Below are 24,594 nucleotides of genomic sequence, written 5' to 3' on the forward strand. Positions count from 1 at the left end.
ATTAATATTTTGAAAATAATAACAACTACAATAGATACATAAATAATAATAGGAATAATAATAAAACAATGTTGATAACCTTTGGTGATAATAGATAAGAAACTGTGTGCATTTGTTTTTGAGAGGGGCGAGGGCAAAATAGACTATGCTATACAAGACAAATTAATTGGAGAGACAAAATAGGGTCATGTACAATCACAAACACACATTGATTTGTACTGATAAGGGGTGGTTGGTATGTTTGTATAGCATACTGGGTATGTTTTTAACCTGAGATGATGGTTAAAAACACAGAGCATGATTTGTATCTTTCCACCCTACGGTTAAACAGCATGCAAGGAGAAGAAAATGAAAAGCCGTCAGGTTCTCCATTTTAAAATGCTGCCTAATCTAGCCTTCAATACAGTAAACTTCGCATGAAAATGACTTAAACTGCAAAAATATTGTGTTCAGGTTAACACAGGATAGTTTGTTTAAGGTCCAATTCATGTTTCTGGAGGAGAGAGATGTTTTATATCACATTTGGGAATTTGATTGTGTAAGTCAAAGGCAATTGTAGGATAATGATTTTGATTGTAATGCTCTGCTGTAGTTTAAGGCCAACAGTTAAAGGCTGTGAAATTCTGTTGGCTGACAGATTTTATAAAACATGTTGAACCATGGACTCTTCGCTTGCAATTTGTAATGACAGCATCTCACTCAGTTTGAGACTTTTTTCTGCAAAGCTGAAAATGTTTCACTTTCATTTTGAAAGACAGAATAGATAATGTGTCACAGTTTGGAGAAGTGTGGAGGGAGAAGGTTTTAATTAGCTGCTGTAACTGTATCTAAACATAGTTTGCAATTACCTTTCCTTCATTCATATTCATTTCCAAACGACCTCATATGAAGCTTCAAACCAAACAAGTGTACAATGTGGTGATTTTTTTTTTAAAGGACTGGAGCTGCTTAGTAATCAACAATCCATTGTACCGCACACATTATACACCAGCAGTGCAATGATACACACCAGCTTGCTTGGTAGATATAACTTTCAGTTTATGGCAGAATTTGAATGCAAAATTAGCAAGAGATTTTCTTCAAATCAGCATAGTGTTAGCTGTATAGCCTTTTTAGTATACAAGGTATGGAAAATGCCAGAATACTAACTGGAAGTGATAGCCTTTTTGATCTTTAAATGGAAGGGGAAATATTTTTTGCACAGTAGTAATATAACATGAATCCAGAAATATTTGTATAATGAAATCTATAAGGAGACATATTCATGCCAAGGTCACTGTCGATAATAAATCAGATCTAATGTGAACTCAATACACACTCAGAGTCATATATAGCAGCCATCCATGACGGAGTAGAAAAGCTAGGCATTTGTGGGAGGTTAACTGGTAGATTTGGTACTTTAGGGAGATTCACATTTGGTAGATTCACATTGGGCAGATTACTTGTTAAACTCCTGTAGAAGAAACAGACAGAAAGAAAATACCATAACAGTGATAATGCAGATGTAGCAGAAGCAATGTGACACTTAACCAACTAAGAAAAAGAAAGAAAACAAAACAATATATATTGAAAAGAAACAAATAGATAAAAAGGCACAGCAACACAAACCAGAAGTTAACAAAAAAAGCAATAGTTTTCTAACAGAGCGTGAGGAAATGAAGTTTAAGCATCTGTTGTGATTTCTTTAGAAGAGGCGCAACAAAATGAAAACTGATAATTAATAGGTAGCAAACGAAAGTAACACAGCAAACATCAAGAGCAAAAAACGGCATTTCAACTCCACACAACATACTGGTTGCACTTACAATCTCTGATGATATTTAAAAGCACAGACTATGGGCATTAGTCAAGAAATCAAAAGGATGAAAATCTCATATTACACATTATTCCCTTAGATTGGAGTATAAAATCTGTCAAGTTTACACATAATAACACCTTTAAGTGTGTTCAGAATATCTCAGCAGTCACAGCACAGTAACTTCATATTGCAAAGTCACTTTGTTTGACAATAGACTACCAACACAATTTCCAAACAATGTACTTGGGGCATACACAATATAAGCGTTTAAAGTATTGGTGTAACTTGTGTACTCTTCCAACACAAACATTAAAAAGACATAAAACCAATGACAAGATACACAATATATTTGATTGATGGTTAAGATATGAACAACAGCTATTGACAAGACTATTTATTATTGATGCTTCATATTTCCTTACCTGCATTATGAACCATAGAGATCAATAGAAGACAAACATAAAATATTAATGGTGAATTATTTGTCTTCATACTTTTCATTATCTTCCCTTTGGTCTCAGTTAAGTTTAAGTTAATAATTGCTGCAGTGTTACCATATATAAAAACGTCTTAAACCATGTAATGGAGAATGTAAACTGTATACAATGATACTTATTATTAACAATAGGCTATATGACTTATATCACTGACCACAAATCTACATGTATTTCAAATAAAATCATCAAATAAAATCTGTAGCAAAATCGATTTTTATGATATGTGTGCCTTATCTATACCAAAAAAAGGCATAGTAAATGCACTGCATATCTTATATATTGTAAAGACTTTGGATGTTTAATTATCATCATCATCATCATGAATGAGAAAATCGATATTTTTACATTTACAAATATACAATTTGCAATTTCTTTTGTCTTTAAAAATATACATAGAGTACTAGAAGAATTGGGGTGTGGGGGGGTCCTTGGCTGCATTCTGATCTTTCATACAAAATCTTTTTAGCTAAGATTTTATTTGCCTTACCATTTTTTCTTCTGTTAGCTTGGACCATGAATTTGCACATGCTGGTAAATTAAAAGGTGGACTGAGGAAAATGTTTTTGAATCTAATTTAAAAAACAAACAAACATTATAGCTTAACTTTAAATATACAAGATGAAAAGTTGAAAAAAAGGGTAAAACAAAACCTAAAAACAGCAAAAATAAATACATGAATTAATAAACAAATAAAAAAAAACACAGGAAAGTAAAATACCGCAATAAAGTCACAATAACCAGCTTTGGAAAAGGATAAACAATCTGAAAAATTCACTTTGTTTTTTAAATGAAAGGTTTTGGTATTCTGCAAGGGTAGCCTACATTTGTCCAGTGAATAGGAATAAATTTGTCGCTTCTTCCATTTTATCCTTTGTTTAAAGAGAGATAGCTATGGCAATATTCAATCAATCACACTTACAGCGAATGAAAATGACAAAATTCATTCCTAAGGTAGGGGGTCTGATAATTATACTCACTGTGCATGTTCGTATATATATCAACCTGTTTAGTTTTCACTCTCAGAAGTGAAAATGGAGACAATTTTATATTTTAGGACAAAATAACCACTATCAAATATGTCATGCAGATTTGTTCATCTCCATTAGGGACAAGAAAAAGTAGTCCAGTTACTGGGGCTCTGTTTCTATACCCAAGCCATGACTCTCTCCAACCGTCCTAACTCAAAGTTAATCAAAAGAAGTTCCCTTACTTTACAGGTTCCCACGACTCCCGTTCAAAGCCCCTATGAATTGACTGTGCAATTGATGACTCCATCAGGTCGACATATCTAACCACAAGGGGAGCAAACAGATCTTGAAGGTGTTTGTGGAATTTTCCATTACACAGATTATCTGAAATAGACAACAATGGCCCTGTAAGAATGCTTTATTTTGTTATCATTTTTAAAATTGCTCAGTATGCTGCGACTACACGTTAAACAGAAAGCTTAGGAGACCTTCCCTGGGATCCCGAGCACAACTTCAGATTTACATACAGTGCTGAAAAGCAGAAACTAAATGCAAAATCATGTAGATGAACACACAAACGGAAAAGGAGAACAGTGACAGAAAATGTACATATTCGCATCCGACATGCAGCACATGAAACTCTTTTTGTTACAGGGACAATACAGTTGCAGTGGCTGAATTTTTTTTTACACACAAAACAAAGGAAAAGGCAGGAAGGCATGTTGTACAGCTATGATTTTAACAGGTTTCTTTCTATCCAAAGTGATACCTTTCAACTTTAAACATGGTAAAGGGGAAATTGAACAAAAGGAAAGCAGAGAAACTTTTAAAGAAACTGCGATATGATTCACCTTCTGATCACTGAATAAATATAATTGTATCCAGCGTACTCACAAACTTACCAGAAAATTGTTTCAAACATTCCTAACATTTTTTTAAACCTTTTCACATTTTCTAACATTTTCTAAGCAGACACAGTTGCAGAAGAAGGGCTTTTTGGTCAACGTTAGGTCTGTGGGTTTTGCCGATTTAACCACTTTGTTTGATTTAACAGTTCTGATTTAATTGTTTTCTCCTTGGTTATCTCCCAATAGATGTGCAACCACTTCACAAACTAGACACCAAAAGTCAGCACCTCACAGTTGGCCATACCTGGAGTATTTCAAAGACAAAACACTTCCTCTTAGTTTTGACACAAAAAGGAGTTTGACTCAGACTGGTTCTGGAACTGACAGGTAATCTGTCTGAAATCCAATAAAAATGAATCTGCAAGGGATAAAAGTGTCTGCCAAATAGTTTTTTTTGTTTTTGTAGTTTATTTCTCAATTATAAAGTGTAGCTTTGATTGCCATATGTATTTGCTTTTTTATGGCATATTTACTTGTATATTAAATTCATTTAATGCCATATTTTAAGCTTCCAAACATCTTTGGATTAGAGTTTATTAAAATATGTGATTGTCGCTGACATTGGCACCAGTCTATTGCTTAGGCCGTATATGGCAATGTAGCTTAATAATATGACAACGGAAAAGCAGAACAAAATACTTTATTTTCTAAATAACCATTTAACCTATATTGCTATAGTCTGTGAGACCTATCAAATAATATTAGACTAACAAAGAAGTCTCATAGAATGCCGAACACGTATGTTGTTAATGCAGGGTATTTACAATACTGTTGTTTCATGTTACATTTTGGCAAGAGTTTGAGGAATAAAAGTATTCGGAGACTGGGCTACGGCTTCCAAGTGTTGGTTCATTATCTACAAACGCTCTGACAGCTTCAGGGGGCACTCGGCTAATTAGTTCCTTCATGAAGCAGTAAACTAAGTATTGCTTCTAACAAGAACAGTGCTGCTGTATGTGTTTAAGGCATGAAGGTCACTTGATCTTCACAGCTTGTGGCAATTATGTACAAAACTGGTCTTGTATGTGAGTTGTGATGATGTGGTAGTATTTTCTTGTCACCGTGTTATAGAACACAGCTGGAAACTAAAAACAAAACCAAACATCCCATTTATCACAGTAGCTCAGCAGAATTATCATTCTGTCTGGAACACGTAACATTTTGGGGAATATTCGAGTTTTAAGAGGTCTCAGTCGAGAGACACAATAGATTTTTCTGCCGAAGATAGCAAAATTCATATAAATGGGGGAAGCAGGATACAGTTATAATTGACATTCCTCAGTGCTTGACACAGGGGGTTGAATGCAAGGTTGTATTCAACTTAAAGCTAACTGTACAGTTTAATTAAGAAACAAACTTAGATAGACAGATAGATAGATAGACAGGTTTAAATACACTCAATACACAGTGGTTAATTAAGAACCTTGCAAATCAGCACATTGGATAGTGTTTTAAAAGGATACCTCTATTCACCTTATTATTTGAATGAAACCTATATTCTCCTGAATGAATAAGTCAAAGTAGCAGCTTAATTGTGACGGGCTGTTTGTTTTTGCCGTTTTCAAGTGATAAAAATGTCAGTAGTACCTTCATTCAGCAGAGGCATCTAACAGTAGCTGGGAATAGTACTTACAGTCGGTTCTAAGAAAGTCGTTCAGCAGTTGGAATAGAGGGAAGCTGTCCCAGCTGTCCGGGGGCTGAACCTCCAAAGCAGCATCCATATCCACTGCGAAAAGGGACAAGAAGGTCTCGGCATGCTCTACCATCAGATCTGACCACCACGCAAAGGCCTGAGGAATTCAGTAAATAGAAGGAGGGAGAGACAGAGAGAGAGAGAGAGAGAGAGAGAGAGAGAGAGAGAGAGAGACAGAAAGAAAACAAAGGAACTGACAGTCAAAAATTTGCTGCAAGATGTCAGGACAGCAGTGTAGTAAACTGGTAGTGTATCTTAAGACAAACAAGTGGGTAATATGGCTGATTGTATAAAAGAACAGCATGTTAAACAAATAACGCCGATTGAAAAGATGTACGTCAGTGTATGGCTGTTGGGAAAAATATTGACCCCCAAAGTGATTTTGATCAGTTCATTCAGAATGATAAAAGTGACTCCATGTTATTCTATAAATGTTATTTTTCAGTTTCTTGTTATTTTTTTAATGTATTTATTTCACCAGGAAATGTACCCATTATGTTATGTTATGTATATACTATGTATGATGCAGTCTACATCTCTGAATGTCACATCATTACCTTTATATGACTAGCGAATGCTTAAACAGAAACTGAAAACAATTCTAATGTTCTATTTGAAGAAAATGAATTGTAAATCAGCTAATTACCAGTAATTAACAAAAAAAAATGTATGTTGTAATGCAAAATAAGTATGCATTAAGAAATTGTTAGCTGCCTTTTCAGGTGAAATCCATTGAAACCAGTGGAGTGATTATGGACAGGGAGCCTGTATTTCATGCACGTAGACTCCTTACATGCATCTCTCCCTTGAACATCCCTCGTACAAGAATTCATTTTCTTTCATTCACATCATCCAAATTTCCGATGTGAATGTGTCACGTATTCATGCATTTTGGCATCTTTATTGCTGACTGATAGCATGCAGCGAGTGAGGCACTAGCAACAGGATCTCCTGTAACAATAATTTGTGTTTTCCAGATTTTGTTTAGTTTTTTTTTTTTTCTTTCTTTTACATAATGAATCTCATTCTGTCGTGAACTGGGTTTCTCATCACATCCTTTTTTTTTTTATTTTTTTATTAAGGCGTATTGTTGGAGGTGGAACGTGAGATGTATCTGCTGCTAGTAATGCTTAACTGCTTGCAATTTTGGGCTTATTTGTCATGGAGAATTCACAGAAATACATTTCAGAAATGCAAGTGGGAGTTGAATAAATAGAAGAAGCATAAATCTAATCGATGAGCTGCATGCTTTTCATATAAAGAGCTTGATAAATTCTGAGAACGTCTGCCAAGTGGGCACAACATGTATCTGACTGATTACTGCCATTTCTTACCTTCGCTTACTTACCTCGTCCAGAACACACAGTACAATTAAACAATTAATCTTTTAAGCAGTAAACAGGGCACAGTAGAACTTGTATTGGCAGTAGTCGAAAGACACTTTTTAAAAAGTAAAAATAAACAATCAAAAATAATAATAGGAACGGAACTAGACTGACATAAGTCTTTCTATCAGATGCATAGACTGGACACACACAGGTAAGTGGGTTTAGGTAAGATTCCAGAGGGAAGAGGGAGGGTAGATACTGGGGTTACTGCTGAAGTGCTTGTCAATACAGCTTTACCTTCATGCACAGGCTGACTAGCAGCCTAAGCACACCAGTGATAAAACTGCCAGCTGCACAAGCACTTACTCTCCGGGTGCCAATAGACTGTGTGGAAAGGTCACAAAGCAAGGGAAACCCAGGTAAAGTCCCAATAGGAAAAATGATTATCTGTAGGACATGCACAAACTATGAAGGGAGGTGACTCATCTCATTCACTGCAGTCACATACCTCTTTTCCCTGCCAGGATCATCCAAGATTGAATGAACAACAGTAAGAAAACAGGGAGGAGATTTAAATAGGCATTACTTGGGGAACTAGGTGTGTTGTCACTTGTGAAGCAGAGATGTGGCAACGAGGCCACGAACTAAAATAGACAGCATTGCACATACAAAACACATTCAGATGGGATAGTTCTTAAATAAACAATGATCACTATCTTACTTAAGTTCCAATAAAACAAATACAAAAATCATCCTTTCAAAAAATAAAATCCTACAAAAAGGAGGAGGAGATCATGTGGTTGGAATGGACTTTGGACGTGACCGTACAGACGTGGATTCTAGTGGAAAAGTGGCCACTTGTGAGAATTTGAATTCCCCAACATCTGTTTTCCGTAACAGCAGAATTAAATTCCAATTATAGCACTCCTACAGTCATAGGAGTGCTATAATGCAGTGCAGTATATCCAGCTCCATGAAGAGGTGGATCCAATCAAGAAATACAACGCCACTTCATGACCCGCATCATTTCCACCCTCTGGAGGCATTCGATCAAATTGTCCAGAGGAGCTTATTAACTGCCATTAAATGTTGACAGCTTTATTGCCTACTTTGCTTATTCACAGAATACATGTGCCATTTTCTCCCCTATCAAATATAATTTCTCATTTGAAGCATACTTATTAACCTCAGCTTGTTTTTGTGGTCTTTTCTTGCTGTTTTAACCAGTGCTTGTCGGTGGCTCCCGCACTCCACTTGCCATCGAGTATTTGTATCAACAATGCAATGCATTATGGTATGGCAGAGAGAGAAGTGATCGGCGTGGCACCGTGCTGCACTTCTGTTCCTGGGAACGCCGAGTGTCTGATACACTCTTCTGCTCCCTACAATTCGCTGGAAGCAGTACTACTGTAGGTTTCTCGCATGCGCTTAATAAATTATGTGATGTGACTTTAATAATAAAAAGAAATATATATACTGTACCCCTGCTTGATCTCCAGTACTTGTGACTGCTGCCTGTTGGGCATATCCAGAAACATAGAATAAATCTTCATATTCTCAATTCAGAAGTGTGCACCTATAGAACTGTATTGCTGCCATGCAAGCATTTTTAATACCACATTTGCAGTTTTCATGCTTAGCAAAATGTATATATACATGTACATATATATGTATATAAATATATGCACACACATATATATATATACATATATACATATATATAAATGTATGATTGGTTTTGTGATTTATATTTAATAGAATTGGCCAATAAAGTATTAAATAGTTAAACATTTCTGACTAAGATCAATATGTATAATCTAATATCTAATATTGCAGGCTTTATGGTGTATGACATGTAGTACTGCTATTACCATTATATAATTCAAACGACATTTGATCGTGATGAAAAACAATTAACTTTTTTCTTTTTGCAAATGAGGTTTAAAAAAATGCTAATATACTAGTCTAGGCCAGGGGTCTCAAGCACGATTCCTGGGGGACCGCAGTATCTTCTGGCTTTTGTTCCAACCAAGCGCCCAGTTACTTAATTGGTCTGATTAGTTAGGCAGTGCATCTTGCATTGTGCACTGCATCGGAACATTTTAAGCCATCAACTATAAAAGACCTTAAAACCATATTATATAATTGACAAAATAACTAGGTTAATTAAGAAATTGAGAGCTAGGATGAGAACCAGATGCCACTGTGACCCTCCAAGATCAGAGAATGACACCTCCGATCTAGACAAGAAAGATACTTTTTCTACATTTTAACATTCATCACTCTATGAACAAATGCAGTTCAGAAGTAAAGTGCAATCTGTTTCACCAAATGCAGACTCCTACAGAAAACAGATAACAAGAATATTCAATCTTAAGGTGTAACAATTATCATGGGATACTACTGTTAAGTGGAAAAACATGAATTAATTGGACAAAACGATAAACAAAACTTTACACGCTACACACATGAAAAACACACACCGATTTTGGACCCATATTTAAAAACAAAAACATCCTATGTGTAGGCATTTCAATATTCAGTAAAGGCTGACAACTATAACATAATTATCAGCCCCAGAGCACTTTTCATTCCAAAACGGATTAATCAGCATGATTATTGCATGAGCACTTGGTTTTGGAGGTTTGAAAGAATAGCACCATTGAACAAGAAAATAATGTGGGAAATTAAGCGGCTCTGTATTTTCCGATCGAAACCCATCACTAAATCTGCAGCTTTGATGTAATCCAGACCTAATGCTATGAAGGAAAAAAAACTTTGTTATGCAGAACGGACAAAGTATTAATCACATTTTTTTTTTTTTTTTTTTTTTAGGAAATATGCATAAGACAATTCTGGTATTTAAAATGTGCATATAAATAACACCTGCAGCAAGACATCTATATTCCAAAACATTGGCTATTGATTACATCGAAATGGGCAACACTTCAGACTGGTTTATTAAGTCACCTGAGAAAAGGACTGAGTGAAACTCTGTCACTCACCTCAGCGTGGTGCTCCTCATTTTGCTGAAGAACTTCAATAACCAATTCGGCGAGACGAATAGTATCTTCTAGTTTTTTGGCTGGTGTGACTAAGCGGCCTACATTTTCTGAAGTAGAAGGGATATGGTTAATAAAACGAGAAGATCTCAATTCCTGCAAGACAATATTACGTGATACATGGCTTGTGATTTTAGGCACTGCTACTTGACATGCAGAGAATGAACATTTGGTGACTTGACACCAGTCTTGGTATGATATTGTAATGGGGAGTGCTCCAGCATTTGTAAGGGTGACAACTTCTATATGGTATACAACAAGTTTCACTGTTAAAAGTTAACTTTTTACAAATATTTAATCACCTAGGCAAAGTAATGAAGAACAGTTTAATTATAAAGCAAGCGTACAAACCTTTACTGTTAGTGTTACAAACAATCTTGTATCCTGAGTATCACAGACAGATTTACCAGCCACCAACTTGAAACATGCAAGTGACAGTTTTCTATGAAAGCTGGAGCACTGAGATTTAACCCCCAATATAACATGTAATACAAACCAGTATTTTGTTGATGTCAAGTGAAAACAAAAAAAGTTACAATTATCATGCAAAATGCTATGCACCTTTAATGTTATTTTGTGCTGACATCCAGACTTGAAAATGTTGCATATGTGACAGACATTACTAAACATGAAGTATGCAAAACAGTTGTATTATTATGATTACGATTGGTATTACTTAACTTATCTCCTCAGCTAAATACTACACCTCTAACTTCTATGTACAGAGGTCAAAGAAAATAAATTAGTAATAGCAAGTCAAACATTAGCACATCGAGTTCAACCAATGAAGTAACAGAAGATACTGTAAATGAGAAGCAAATAAAATGTTTAAAGGGAAATAAAAAATAAAAGATCATTACAGTACTTGGTATTTGCCTAGGCATGCCCTTGAGTCTCTGATTTATCATTTCTATCTGCGACTGAATGGGTGGAAGGGCTGGTGGAGGCTTGGGCCTAGATTGTGGAGCTGCCATGCAGTGTGAAAAAGACAGTAAAAGGAAACACACGTGATTTAATGAGGTGACAACTTCAGTGAAAGAACAAAAACACACACATACACACACACACACACTGATGGAAATAGAAAGGGGACACGCTATCTCCTGCTACCACTGTATTGACTGAGAAGGGGATCCAAAACTTTTAAAGCAACAAAACTATTATCACAAAAAAGTTCTAAGTTAAAACACTGTGATGTCTAATTGTTACAGCGTGCTTTCACTATTATTCTATGCTTCATTCACCATCTATCTATTGTCAAGGAATGCTAATATTGTTAAATGGGTTAAACAGTTGAGATTAAATGTTAGAATTAGCAAACTTATGTTTATCTGAGAAGTCCTCTTCTACACTAACAAACAAGAGTATACCTGGCTTCAAATACATGAGGTAAAGCTAGCTGCCCAGACAAAATAATTTAGTTTTTAAACAGGATCCTCTAATCTGAGTGAAATTGTTAAATGTAAATGCTTCGTACAGTTTAAACATGAAAGGAAAGGTCCCAAAGTTGGTTCTCGGTCTTTCATAATTTATATATGCCTGAACAATTATAACTTTACAAACTCAGGTCTCACCTCTTGTCATCCCTAAAGCCCAGGCCATGTATGTTAAACTGAATCTATTGGTTTTTTGTTCATCTGTAAAATTCGAGGACAGTGTTGTGTGATCTGGGTATGCGCAGATGTGTCTGCTGTCTTCAAGGTTTACCCAAACTGATTGTTAGACAAATGAATGCTAGCTGGAAATATACTAAATAGAAGTCAAATTTCATATATATTGCATACCTGATGTGAAGAGAGGAAAACAAATCTAGTTTTGCTAGAAGAGATACCTGGATAATAGAAAAATCAATTTCCTGCATATAAGCCCTTTACCTTCTCAGCCAATAGCCTTCTACAACACACAGTGTCAACATCAGGTGTTAATTACGTTTAACCCTTTCCCTTTTAGAAATGCTAACAGTTTTATACAAACTAGTGCCTCTAAGAACTATTATACTCAGAAAATAGAAGCTTAATTGAATCTGAACCGTAAAAATTGTCTTATTTGAAAAAGGTAAAGGGTTAAATCATGCAGAAAGCGTTAGATAGCTATATTAAAGATATGTCACGTATAGCTAAGCGTAATATTTGTGTGCTCTTGTCAACCTACAAGAAAAACCACAGATGATAAATATATTGGTAAGATATCCACTGGATTGTTTTTATAGTTACATTCAATTCTAAATTGAGAATTTAATTTATTGGGTGGCATAAATTGGTATTACACTAAGCTATACGGGAGAAGAGATTAAAACGTTGTTCTTTAGATAAGAAATGGTAGAAAAACTGAATTTTCTACTATTATCTTCAAGGCCAAAGCATAAGCGTGCAAAGCGCTCAATCAGGTATTTCTTGCCTGGCACAAATTGTAGTGTACAACGGATGACCACTCTATTATTTAATTGATATGAACTAATTAGTCTTGGGATTTCAGCATACAACAAAACAAATTTGAATAGTGGGTTGACTAGATTCACTTAATACCTCTTAAAAACACTGAAACAACATAAGTATCTGAAATACCTGATTTAGGACAGTTTGCATATGTCTTTATTTTAAAATGTAGACTTTTTTATTTTAAATAAAACCAGATATACTAGCTTTATACACAAACTTTTATAACCATCTGAGCCTGTAGGGAAATGTATGTACTTCACATAGCAGTGTATACTACATATTTCAAATAATGCTGCTGAAATTTGTCCCTGAGAAGTCTCCCACTACGTAATACTACTTAATAGTGGTCTGTAGTGGTATTCTGTCTATGTTTCTAAGTGTAAATGGCATTAAAGATGATTTTAGCATCTAGTTTATTTATCTTTAGTGGCATATTTCTCGGTACTTAGCTCCACAGTGGCTGTAAGTGGGGGAGACAGAATTTCACGGTCTCACAATTGCTCAGCAGTTGCAATGACAAAGAAAGCATGGTCCTTTCTGTGCACTAGGTCTTTCTCACTTCTGTCCCATGCACCAGAGATTAACAAACCTCCTGCATCTTTGGAGTGGAAGTCTTTTCGGTAATGCTAAAGCACATATGAACAATTGCTATGAAAGCACTTAGTGCTCTCTGTGTCACTTTATGGTGTTTGCGGCTTAAGCCTTGCTTTGTCAAATGGAAGACTGCTTCCTCAAATAATAACACAAATAAAAATGATGCCATATTTGTATTGCTACCACACAGGAGTGTTTAAGATCCTACATCAAAGATTGCAGTAAATTACATGAATACTAGAGAACTCATGTAGACATGAATAATAAAGGATTCAATTGAATAATCTATCTTTCTATCTATCAATCTTTTAGGCAGGACTTTTCTTTTTGAAAGTAAATTATTATAGAGTAAATTTAGGTGTATATCTTTGGTTTATAACAAGCAGTGTTGATTCATTATTATTCATTTTATTTTCATAAGAAGCCCAAGTCTGGGTGCCATTAAACTCACAGGTGAAACTTGAAACAACAAATTATGTAACATTTCCTTTAGCCCAGATGATTAACTACACACCTAAATGTGCAACACTGATGTACTGTACTGTATGCACTACTCTGTGTGTCTTGTGGTGTGCTTAGAAGACAAAGGGTGTGTATAGGACATATTCAGTGGATCCTTTATGCATTACAATATCAAATTGTCTGGGGTCAGTTGATTATCCAATGTACATATTTAGAAAGGATTACAACTTAAACCTAGAAAGAGCATAGAAACCACTGAATAATTCTTGATTTGATGCAGGGGAAGGCAAATATCAACTATGAAGACTAATTATAACTAACTACAGCTGCTAAAATTATTAATATTTAGTTAGCCAAGTCTTCATAGCTAAAAAAATACAAAAACAAAAACAAAACATTCTCATACTTAATGCATCATCTCAAATGTATTACAGCAAAAAGCCTTGAAACATTAAATATATCAAATAACACAAACAAATCATATTTAAAAAAATGTTTTCACTTTCCTGTTTAGTTTTATATCAGAGATGGTTAGGAACATTTTACAGTTTATATGGTAGATGCTGTTTAATTGTATTGATCTCTTTTCTTGAGACTTTGCCAGACCAGGAAATAACTGCCCTTTAACACATTGGAGATGTTACAATGTATGCTTAAGAGACAGTATTGCTTTTAGTTTTAGATGTTAAATTCTCCACAGTTCACTTCTCTGTTAAGTTTCTATTTAACTTTGGAAGTCTAATTACAGTTAGAAAGTCTAACTTTATTTTGTTAAAGAAATACTGTCTCTATGAATATAATTATACAAATAGCCCTACAATACATTCATGTTTATGGGAACTGTTTGCCACTACTAAACACTACTGCTGACAGCACAAACTAACTCCTTATGAGGTTGTGCATTTCCAGAGCTGGAAAGCATTTCTCAAGGAGCTTGGAAAAAAAAGCTGTTTTCCAAGTAACTAGGCTACAAGTTATACATAATATTTCACCTGGATCCTTTTGATTTTCTACATAAAGGAGAGAGGAAAGAAGAGAGAAAAGAGAAACAAGAACAGATACCCAGAATTAATGAAAGAGTGAATAAAAGGGCATGTTCCTAAATCAGGTGACACCTTAACTCTCCAAGCCCGTCACCCCTTCCAACTTGCTATTCTATATACCAGTGGACATCAGTTATGGTCCCCAACAGAAGTTACTAAGTTAAATGCAAAGCCAAGCGATGGAAACACAGTTTTCAGTCCCATATACAGTCAAACAATGCTATAACGGTAGCTTGAGGGGAAAAAAAAGGTAAGAAACAAAAAGACAAAAAAGCTGTTAAAAAAGACAAGACACATTTATGAATCGAATTAAAAATGTTTCAGATATGCATACACACAGAATGTTTTTTTATTTATTTCCCAGCTCCTGTTTTCCAATCCCTCAGTTCCCAGCACAATAATGAGTCATCTCTTTGTCTGTATTGTGTACCAGTGACAAGTGTTCAAAAAACTGAGGGATACATAGAAGCAAAGTAAAAATGCATTCAAGTCACAGACATGAACATTAACGCAAAAAGCTTACAGATATTTCATGTTTAGAACAAACAAATGGACCAGTCGTAAATCCTGTTTGTAGTTGACAGTAACTGATTAGACTTCTCACACTTGGTTTCACAGACAGAAGCAACAGACAAAAGGCAAAAAGACTTGAAGCAAGAAAGTGATGTTGGTTGGGGTTGGTTGGGGGCTTGCTGGCTAAAAATGGGAAACAGAAAGAGTGAGAGACGGGGGTGGAAAGGATGAGGTAGGTACTCACGAATGGTTAAATCCATCACTTGAGAGGCCAAGCAGAAGACAGGATGTTCATACATTTCTCTCTTTTTCCCTATAAAAGAGGATTTGGGCATGCAAGAGGCTTAGGTCAGAGGTAAAGAGGTTAAAGGTCAGAGGAAAATTGTATGTTAGGTCAGAAGGAGAACAGTAGTGTTGTGTTGGTTGGGGTGGAGTGGGGTTACAGAGGGGTGGAGGGGTTGGTTTTTATCTGTATTTATTTAATTTTTTTTAGATCAACAAGACGAGTGAATCAAAGAACAGGGGATTGCTTTTAGACAATTCGATTTAACCATTCAGCATGCCCAGGTGTCAAGGTCGTGACCAAGAGGAGTCCAAAAATCTCTATCAGATTTGAGCAGCTCTAATCATGGTAAAAACATCATGAGTAAAGGAAAACAGAATTTACTAGGTTTGGCTCCAAGATACTAAGGGTGTATGCCTTCAGTATCTTAAGCACCCTCAGGTATTTCTTTATAGACATTGACTAAAATAGACAGACATTTTGTTTAGTTTTTTTTCTTTTCAAATGTGTATTTCGATACCAATGTTTGGGTGTTCGTATGTATCGTACATACCCATACACCATTCACATGCAGAATACATATACAAACATGTACAGATACTGCATGTGGTGTCTTGAAGATCTCCGATTTGTTATAGAATTGGAAAGTGCACTAAACATTGGAGTAAGTCTATGCCTATCAAAGAAAACCTTGCACATGCAGCTGAAAGATGTTGGGTTGCCCGAGTAAGCAATCCCAGCATGCTTTGTATATTGGCTTCTTAGCCACTTTTTATAAAGGCGTATAAATAAGTGACGAAGCCAATAAACAAGGAAAGAGGAGAAGCAGAAGAGAGCAGGTAGTGAGGAGAGATGAAGTACTTCTCTGAACTAGGAGCTGGAAAAAACGTTTGTTGCTTCAAAGTATTCCCACACCTACAAGTCACCATGTGAAAGAGGTCAGATCGCCAGAAACCAGTAGGAATTGAGGCACAAAAGGAATTAGGGTACAATATGAGATCTATATATTGGAATTGAATGCATTTTTACTTACACATCTCTAATATTGTGTATGTGGACTACACCACAATTAAACTGACCTGAAATAAAAGGCACAGTTATATGAAAAAAAAAACCTGCAGTAAGGCTAACAGTCAAACATTCTTCAATTATAAAACATTGTAAGTCGAATATCCTCTGTCAATACACACAAAATCAGACCAACAACATATAAACCTGCACAAAAGCAGATACATCCACTGCCTTCCTGTCAATCCACGTTCAAAGAAATTGACAGCCCACTGCTGTGTTCATCACTGGTACACAACAATCACTTATGCGATTTGTTTTCTTGTAATTGGAAATATTGGAATTGGGGGTGGAGGAGTAGGCGACATAATCTCTCCAGGGCCTATATTTATGAGCTGAGCACGTCAATAGATCTGCACGTTCCCTGTTACAGCGGTCTCCAAGAAGAGTACATTGTTACTCCTGCAGGTGGGGCTGTTGTAAAGCATGTACTGTGATTTTGCAACATGAGGAACAGATCTCAAAGGCTCGTTCAGACCTACAGTCTCTACTGAAGGTCTCATAAAATGTTATAAGCAATTGTGTGGGATAATCGTCAACATTTCATACATGTGTTTGCTTTCTAAGGTGGAACAAAACACTGAAATATACCAATATATAAATATCCATTACATTTAGTAAGACTGATTGGACCTAAAGTCTAAGTGTAAAAAAGACAAAGTTTAATTGCCACCTGGAAAGAAAAAGTAAACCCCCTGCCACCCACACATCACCCTTTATAATATTGCTTGGCTTATATGAAAGGCATTGAAGAAAACAAATAATTAAATCAAATAAAACAAATAAAAAGTGACAAAACAGCACAATTTACAGCTATCAATATAATATCAACAACATGTTTACATTCCTTGTTATTTAGATAAATTAAATACAGTTGCATGTTCCTGTTCTATTCAGCAGGATCCCATAGATATTAACTGTTATTTCTGCACTGTCTACTTTGCACATTTATCATGCTGTTTGGGGTGTAATGTAAAACAAATTACCTTCAACTTTGGCATACTCAGATAGCCGGGTATAGTTGACCAATGCAGCTTGTTCGAGACATTTGCGGATAACAGTTTTCACTTCCTCTTGTGGAACTGGTGTTACTATATCCTTCATAAGAACCTTAATGGCAAAACACATGCAAATTAAAACTTATCTCTTTGCATTTTAGAAACACCATACTACAGGGGTTTGCAATGTTATAAATGTCTTCTATGAAGGTTTAGAAGCTATGTAAATAAAAAAGCAAACATTCATGTCATGTTAAGCTATACTGATGATTTAAAAATTTTACAATACTGAATCTAGTTAGGTTTTTATGCTCTGGACATGGATAAATTGTTTCTAACGTAACTAAGAATATATATAATATATATATATATATATATATATATATTAAAAATTATATATATAATATTACAAATTACAGACAACATACCCTTTCTAGTAAAGACAGAGTAGCTTTTAATGCACCTTCAGGTCGGCCAAACGGGAAGCAATACCTAAACATACAAACAGCAATTATGAATAATCTAATATTAAAATGTCTGCTTTTACTTACTTAATCATGCAGCAACGGTAATTTTTATATGGTGTGTAGATGCTTTACAAGGACAAGAAAATACTGAAAATTTAATTACACAAATATACGTCATCTGTTCATTTTATAAATAAAAGTGAATTCATTGTCTTAAATTAAAAATATACATTGTCTTCACCAGACCCATCATCTAAGAACTCAAAAGAAGCATGACCCTCCGCAGTCCTATATATTTTCTTTTCTTTTCCAAGAACAAAACAAGTACTAAATTCACACTAAAAAACAAACGACACGTTTTGCATGCATTTCCATACCTGAAATGTGTTATCTGGTTTTCAAGAAGTAAACGCAACCGTTCTTTGATCTCCTCGAAGCGCTCTTTCTCCTCAACGGTTACTGTTCCTATTCCATCAGGCCTAGGGGGGAACCACAATTAAAATCATATAATGATGTTAACGTCTAAAGCAGAGGTGGCGTGCGGCATGTTCTATCAAACAGTGGTCTTCAATCAGAAAGGTCTTTGTGTAAATTGGGTATTAAGGTCAACGTCTCATATTTGATGCTGAACAGCACGCTTCACTTTTTTAAGAGACTGGGAACAGTTCAAATATTTGTATATGCTTAAACAATAAAATATTTCTCTCTCTCTCTCTCTCTCTCTCTCTCTCTATACACACACACACACACACACAGATTTAACAGTATTGTATGCATCCCCTTATTTTAAGAAATATAATGCACTCCTCTACACCTACTAAATATTTGAATGATATAGATTTCCTTAAATATTCATAACAATTACCTTACTCTTTTGTATTTGTATTAGGTGGGCTTTTGACATACAGTTTACATGTCACATATAGACCTTGGCGGTGTTCCTAAACCACTGCACATGTAGGTTGAGTTCACTCCAGACGGTAAAGTGCAAATGGAGAGACCTATATCACTAATGTCTTGGGTTCCCTCTTTCCCCGCCGCGCAAGAACAATAAAGGAAGCCCTGCATATTTACACCGGCCTGAATTCCATAATAAGAGGGTGGTAGGAAAACCTAATCCATTCAGGAGCCAACAGTCCAGGCAAACATCATTACTAGTCTTGTCAGTGAAAAGCAATGTATGGGGATTTGAGCTTGCCTGTGCAGTCTCTATCCTCCCAGTGTCTGTTTCTGTGTTGTAAAACCTCTTTCAATTGAATAAACTGAGCACTTACTTACGGGCCTCCTTCAGTGTGCCACCTAAGCTGTGCAAATCCCTAGCACCAGAATGGTTAGGCAGCACAAAAGCCCCAGCAAAGGATTACAAAACCTCTAATAAACCTCCAGTCAGGGGTTAATTGGCTGGCTTTATTTCCCCCTTATTTACAGCAGGCAATTCAATACCTCAGGGCAGCAAAAAATTGCAAATTACACTGTTTTGTTTTTGTGACCTTTGAGAAGAAATGTCTTAAAACGAGGAGCTTCTCAGACTTTGGTTGTGCATATGGAAACAATTAGATGCAAAAGGTGCAGAGAAATCTATTGGCAAGTTTCTTTTCTCATTTAAAACCGAACACCGATGTGTTGGTTAATTGTGTTCTGCCTATCTCTTGCGTTGAGATAAAATGGTTATCCAGACATTAGCGATATGATTAGAAATAATGAATGTTATCGTATTTATTTTGGTAATTCTGTGTCATGAGCAGCTTATAAACTGGCCTAGATCTAATGACTGGTTTTGGAAATAAAAAAGACGTGTCAGATAACTGGTACTACAAAAATGTTTTTATAAAATGTATTATGGTCAAAACAGTATATGCTTAGATACAGATTTACAGTGATAGTGTTGAATGGTCACCTGCAGAATATTTACCAGAGCTAGACGTGTGTGTATCTATACATCAACGTCTCTTTCTATAACTATAGGGTTTATGTGTTGCCTATTAAAGTTCTCTTGAGTGTGACTACATTCTACAGGTCAGCTGTAGCCATTTTTGGAGCTGTATGGATGTCTGGAAGGACATGCCAGCTGAAACACATCACGATATCTGGGACTTTCTTTTTTAAACAGCTGTGGACTATATTGTATCTGACATGACGAGCATCTTTTGAATCCACCTTTCAGATTTTCGGCAAACCATTTTCTCACTGTCCTTCACAAAGATGACATTTTCAGCAGCACGATGAGAAAGATGTCATGTCGGTTGCTTTTCAAGTTATTGTCACTGTGGTTAGCACCAGTTCTGTCAAATTGACTCTCTTCACAATCACCCATCGTACGCCATGTCACAAATAATAATATTTACTTTTAGGCTTTTAGTCAAATTTTACATCTACGTACAGCAAGTATTGCGGTTCTGTTTGTGTCAGGGGGACATTTTAGTTTATTTCTTTGGGGGGGGGGTGTAAAAGGTTTTATGAAATGAAGCTGTAATTTGTACTTTTTAATCTAAAAGAAAAACTTAAATGATTATACACCAAGTCATCAATTCATGTCTTGCAAAGCCTCTCATCTTCCTCGGCGCTTGACTATTAATCCCACATATTAATAGCGTCGTTTTAATGAAGAAGACTTGCCAACTTTCCAGAGCAAAAAATGTGCTTCAGGGGAACCGTGATCAAACAAAAATGATCATGTAAATGCCTAAACGATTTAACCACGAATCATTAAAGAGCACTTCTGTCGACATCTGCACACATCACTTAAATTCTCTCCTCCACAGTGCAAGGAAAAATCATAAATCTGAATATTAAAAAAAAAAAACGGCTTCCTTACTATTTGCATTTAAGTTAGTGGATATGTCAGAGGGGTTAGGACTTGGCTAAACATGTATTTTTCGCAGCGCCAGTTTTTGTTTCAGTCACTGATCAGATAGCGAGCCTGGCTCAGTGTAGCAGGACCTCGGACAGCGGCTAGTTAGTTTCTTCTCTGTGACGGCCTGTCATGCTGTCAGTCCTGACCTCCAGGCTGTCCTGCAACATCTGAATCACATTCTCCCTGCACCCTCTCATTGACTGCAAGCTACTGATGTCTCACTGTCTGACCTGATAATAACACAACACAAATAGACAACCCACCTCAACTCCATCACTGTCTATCACTGGAACAGCAGATTGATAGCCACATGGTGCTCTGTCTCTCTTTGACCTTCCTCATCATACTAGAAGTGACTTGTTTATTTAACAAAAGCCAACCCTGTTTAGCAGCTACACCAGCTTAGATGGATAAACCAATGTGTAACTAGCACATATGGGTGGTGAAAGCCCTTCACTTAACATGGCGGAGATACAGAGGAGAGAATACAGAGATCTCGCAGAGATCTTGTTATTGTTTATTGGAAATCAGCTATAATATGTTTTTTTTTAATTTCCATTCAAATAGAATGACAAACGTTTGAATCAACGTCTTATAAAGCTTTATATAATTTAAAATGAATGCCCAACATGAAACAAAGATGACAAAAACCACAAACATGCTTTTTATTGACAAATAACAAAAACAAAACATGATTTACTTATGGGAAGGAGACAGAAATTCAGATGTAAGGAGCATGAGGTAGAGCAAAGATTGCAGTAAAGCTATGCAGTGTATGTCTTTCTCTGTGTGTCATTAGAACTGACTGGTATGGAGATTTCCATTTCAATATTGTGTTTCTGTGTGGGACAGCAGGACTTGGCCTGCTTATTGGTAAACGATTTGACTGTTACCGCAGAATCAACAAAATATTTTTGGCAGAAATATAATTATATTGTTTGTGACTCATTTGAATAATTGCTCAAATCAAAGCTACTCTATCTCCAAAAACAAAATGGACTTATCAGTAGAAGATGAAAAATCTTTCTTACCTTTTTGGCTCTGGGGCTTGTTGAGATTTGGAATCCTTTTTTTTTTTAGAATCCTTTTTGAAATCCTTTTTTGAGTTAGCCTCGGGCTCAGTGACTGAGGGGCTCTGTGATTTGTCCCCTTCAGCCTCTGTATTATGTGGCCCACCAAGTAAATCTGGCATTTTCTGACTTTTGGTTATGCATGGTGTGATTGTTATTGACATTATGAAATAAGCACAGAAAAAAACAGGAAAAAAACAGAAAAAACAAAACAGAAAAGTAAGGAACAGAAATAAAAAGAACAAGTAAAAGGAAATAACAGGAAATGACACCTGATTTCAAACAGAAACATAAAGACAGAAATAAATTCAACACAAAAAGCAAGATTTAAATGAAAAATAAAGCAATGGAAAAAGACATGATTTGTAACCTAGAGAATGTGTTTTCCCCGTGCTGTCTGTCAGCTTTTGTTTTCCAATTTGACAGTTACTTTAAACAAAAAAAAATCCTCTTGCTACTTCTGATTTAATTGCCCAAATTAACATTTAGACTCTAAATGCACTTCCTGAATAAGAATGTAAACGGTTATTTCACTGAAGTAGTGGCAAGGGCCTTTTATTTACCTGTTCCCATGTACGTGCGAAGCACAAAAAGCAAAGCTGTAATGCAGTAGAGTCGGGTCAATCATGGCTCCGTTTTCTGCTCTTTCAAGCAAGTCATTCAGGTAGCATAGATGTCTATGACAACCTCGTACGCCATTGCGGGCGCAGTACTCATCGAGAACAAACACCTGGCCTGGACTGAACCAGCCCTGTGTGAAGAAACAGTAGAGTTAAGACACAACATCACAGTTAACCAAAAAAAAAACCATCTGAATAGAATACAGCCATAAAAAAAAATAATCCTGAAACAATTTTAGACAACATTCAACATAGTTGCATTATGTCTTCTTGCAAATCTCTTATCAGAGGGAATTTTATTTTGAAAAAGTCTTTCTGCACTTATTTCTGTACTATATACTTACTAAACTGATAGGGAAGGTGGAAAAAACATCCGCTGGGAACATACATATTTTCAACATAATTTGACAAAATAGGTCCAGATCAAATAAAAACTTGTACCCTCCCACTGATCCCAAAATGTCCAGTACTTGCTGGTGGCTTCTTGTTTGACAAAGAATTCCTCCTATCCAAACTCACCACATAGCACAGTGTTCCATAATCACAATCAGTATATTTTTTATAATCAGTATATCACAGTTTTTATTATGCTTCTCGCGTTCTTGATTGTTTTCCTCCTTGCTCCTTTTCCCGTAGCCCTTGACTGTGACCCTACATCTTGACAGCACTTAGCTTTCACCGTCCAGGATGTAGGAAGTCACTTACTGTACTTGTGTAAATTGTAAATTGGAATTTGTAACATGTATTATTCTGAATTGCTGTTTTAGCTAAATTGATTTTGTAATGATTGATGCCTTGTACTTCACTGTATTTTTGCACGTATGTTGTAAGTCGCCCTGGATAAGGGCGTCTGCCAAGAAATAAAAATAATAATAAAAATAATAATATATGGGTTGAATATCATAATGGCACAAAGAGTCTCTCGGTTTCTACTCACCAGACAAGAGTAGGAGTCATTAAGCCTATGGTCCAATGTGAGTCGCTGTACCATCTCGAAAAGTGAAGCGTGGTCAAAGTTACAGGGATTAGCTGAGATAAATTCATCCATTCCATGTTTTTGAGCTCTGTCTGCATCTATTTGGTCATTGCACATAGAAAACAACAGGATTTAGAAAAATAAAAGGTCAATCAGCTGAAAGACTTTAAGTAAATGAGAGATTATCTACAGTACAACATTCAAAACTAGACTTCACTTACGGTAGTGATTTATCTACTCTATTGCAAATCAAATCGTGTTACGGGTACATTGTCAACTTGCATCTCATCAGAGAAGATAAAACTTAACTGGAGTAAAATACAATTTGGCAAATCTTTAATGAAATACAACCAACATGGACATGTAATTCTTAAGTTCATGCATGAGTCATTTTGTTTAATTATCCCTGATGTTAAAGTAAACAGGATGTGTGTATCTCCTAATTATTGCTGGAGACATTTGTGACTTCTTAGAAATGAAATACAATGCATTCTTTATTACATTTATACAATAGATTCTGCCATTCGCTATTGGTGAATTTCATTCATTTCCTAACAAATGATGAATCGTGTGCTAAAAAAAAGCAACAAAAAAACAAAGAACAATTGATTCTTAATCGGCTGAGATAAGATTTATGGAAAAAAGAGAAATTTTGCAAAAAGAGAAAAAATGTCCCAAAATTCAAAAAAGAGCATTTACTGTAACCATTGGCAATTGTACATAGTTGGAGTTGGTTGAGAAAATAGTTTGACATAGTGCCTGTTCTGCTAATCATCTCAAAAGACAAACAGACTTGACACAGCAAGGGTTACAGTCTGCCATTTATTATGAATTAATGCCCTGAGTGCATTCACACTTCTCTTTTCAGAGGGAAGCCTGTAGGCACAGCCTCCTAGGGCCTAACTAATTAATCTCAACCTGTGTAGCTAAAATACAACTAAGTCCACCAGTGAA

The 24,594-nt window shown here is 35.7% G+C and overlaps 1 protein-coding gene across 32 annotated transcripts in view; it reads right to left on the minus strand.

The window, feature by feature from the left end:
• The window catches only part of cadpsa (Ca2+-dependent activator protein for secretion a), a 110,116-nt gene that overhangs the window by 22,254 nt on the left and 63,268 nt on the right, over window positions 1–24,594 (minus strand). For 5 of the 32 annotated variants that reach the window (XM_066697937.1, XM_066697934.1, XM_066697933.1 and 2 more), the window contains 14 exons: window positions 23,602–23,738; window positions 22,608–22,795; window positions 22,006–22,173; window positions 18,498–18,599; window positions 18,082–18,145; window positions 17,642–17,765; window positions 15,549–15,617; window positions 14,741–14,758; window positions 11,120–11,221; window positions 10,198–10,304; window positions 8,675–8,707; window positions 5,805–5,961; window positions 3,506–3,647; window positions 1,319–1,453 (listed from right to left, as the gene is read on the minus strand). In XM_066697937.1, coding sequence (XP_066554034.1) covers window positions 1,319–1,453; window positions 3,506–3,647; window positions 5,805–5,961; window positions 8,675–8,707; window positions 10,198–10,304; window positions 11,120–11,221; window positions 14,741–14,758; window positions 15,549–15,617; window positions 17,642–17,765; window positions 18,082–18,145; window positions 18,498–18,599; window positions 22,006–22,173; window positions 22,608–22,795; window positions 23,602–23,738 — 1,546 coding nt within the window. The remainder of the gene's footprint in view (window positions 1–1,318; window positions 1,454–3,505; window positions 3,648–5,804; window positions 5,962–8,674; window positions 8,708–10,197; window positions 10,305–11,119; window positions 11,222–14,740; window positions 14,759–15,548; window positions 15,618–17,641; window positions 17,766–18,081; window positions 18,146–18,497; window positions 18,600–22,005; window positions 22,174–22,607; window positions 22,796–23,601; window positions 23,739–24,594) is intronic. The other 27 variants (XM_066697958.1, XM_066697956.1, XM_066697969.1 and 24 more) reach the window with 14 other exon arrangements.

Source organism: Amia ocellicauda, chromosome 3, assembly GCF_036373705.1.
Source record: "Amia ocellicauda isolate fAmiCal2 chromosome 3, fAmiCal2.hap1, whole genome shotgun sequence".
In the NCBI taxonomy this organism is placed as follows: domain Eukaryota; kingdom Metazoa; phylum Chordata; class Actinopteri; order Amiiformes; family Amiidae; genus Amia; species Amia ocellicauda.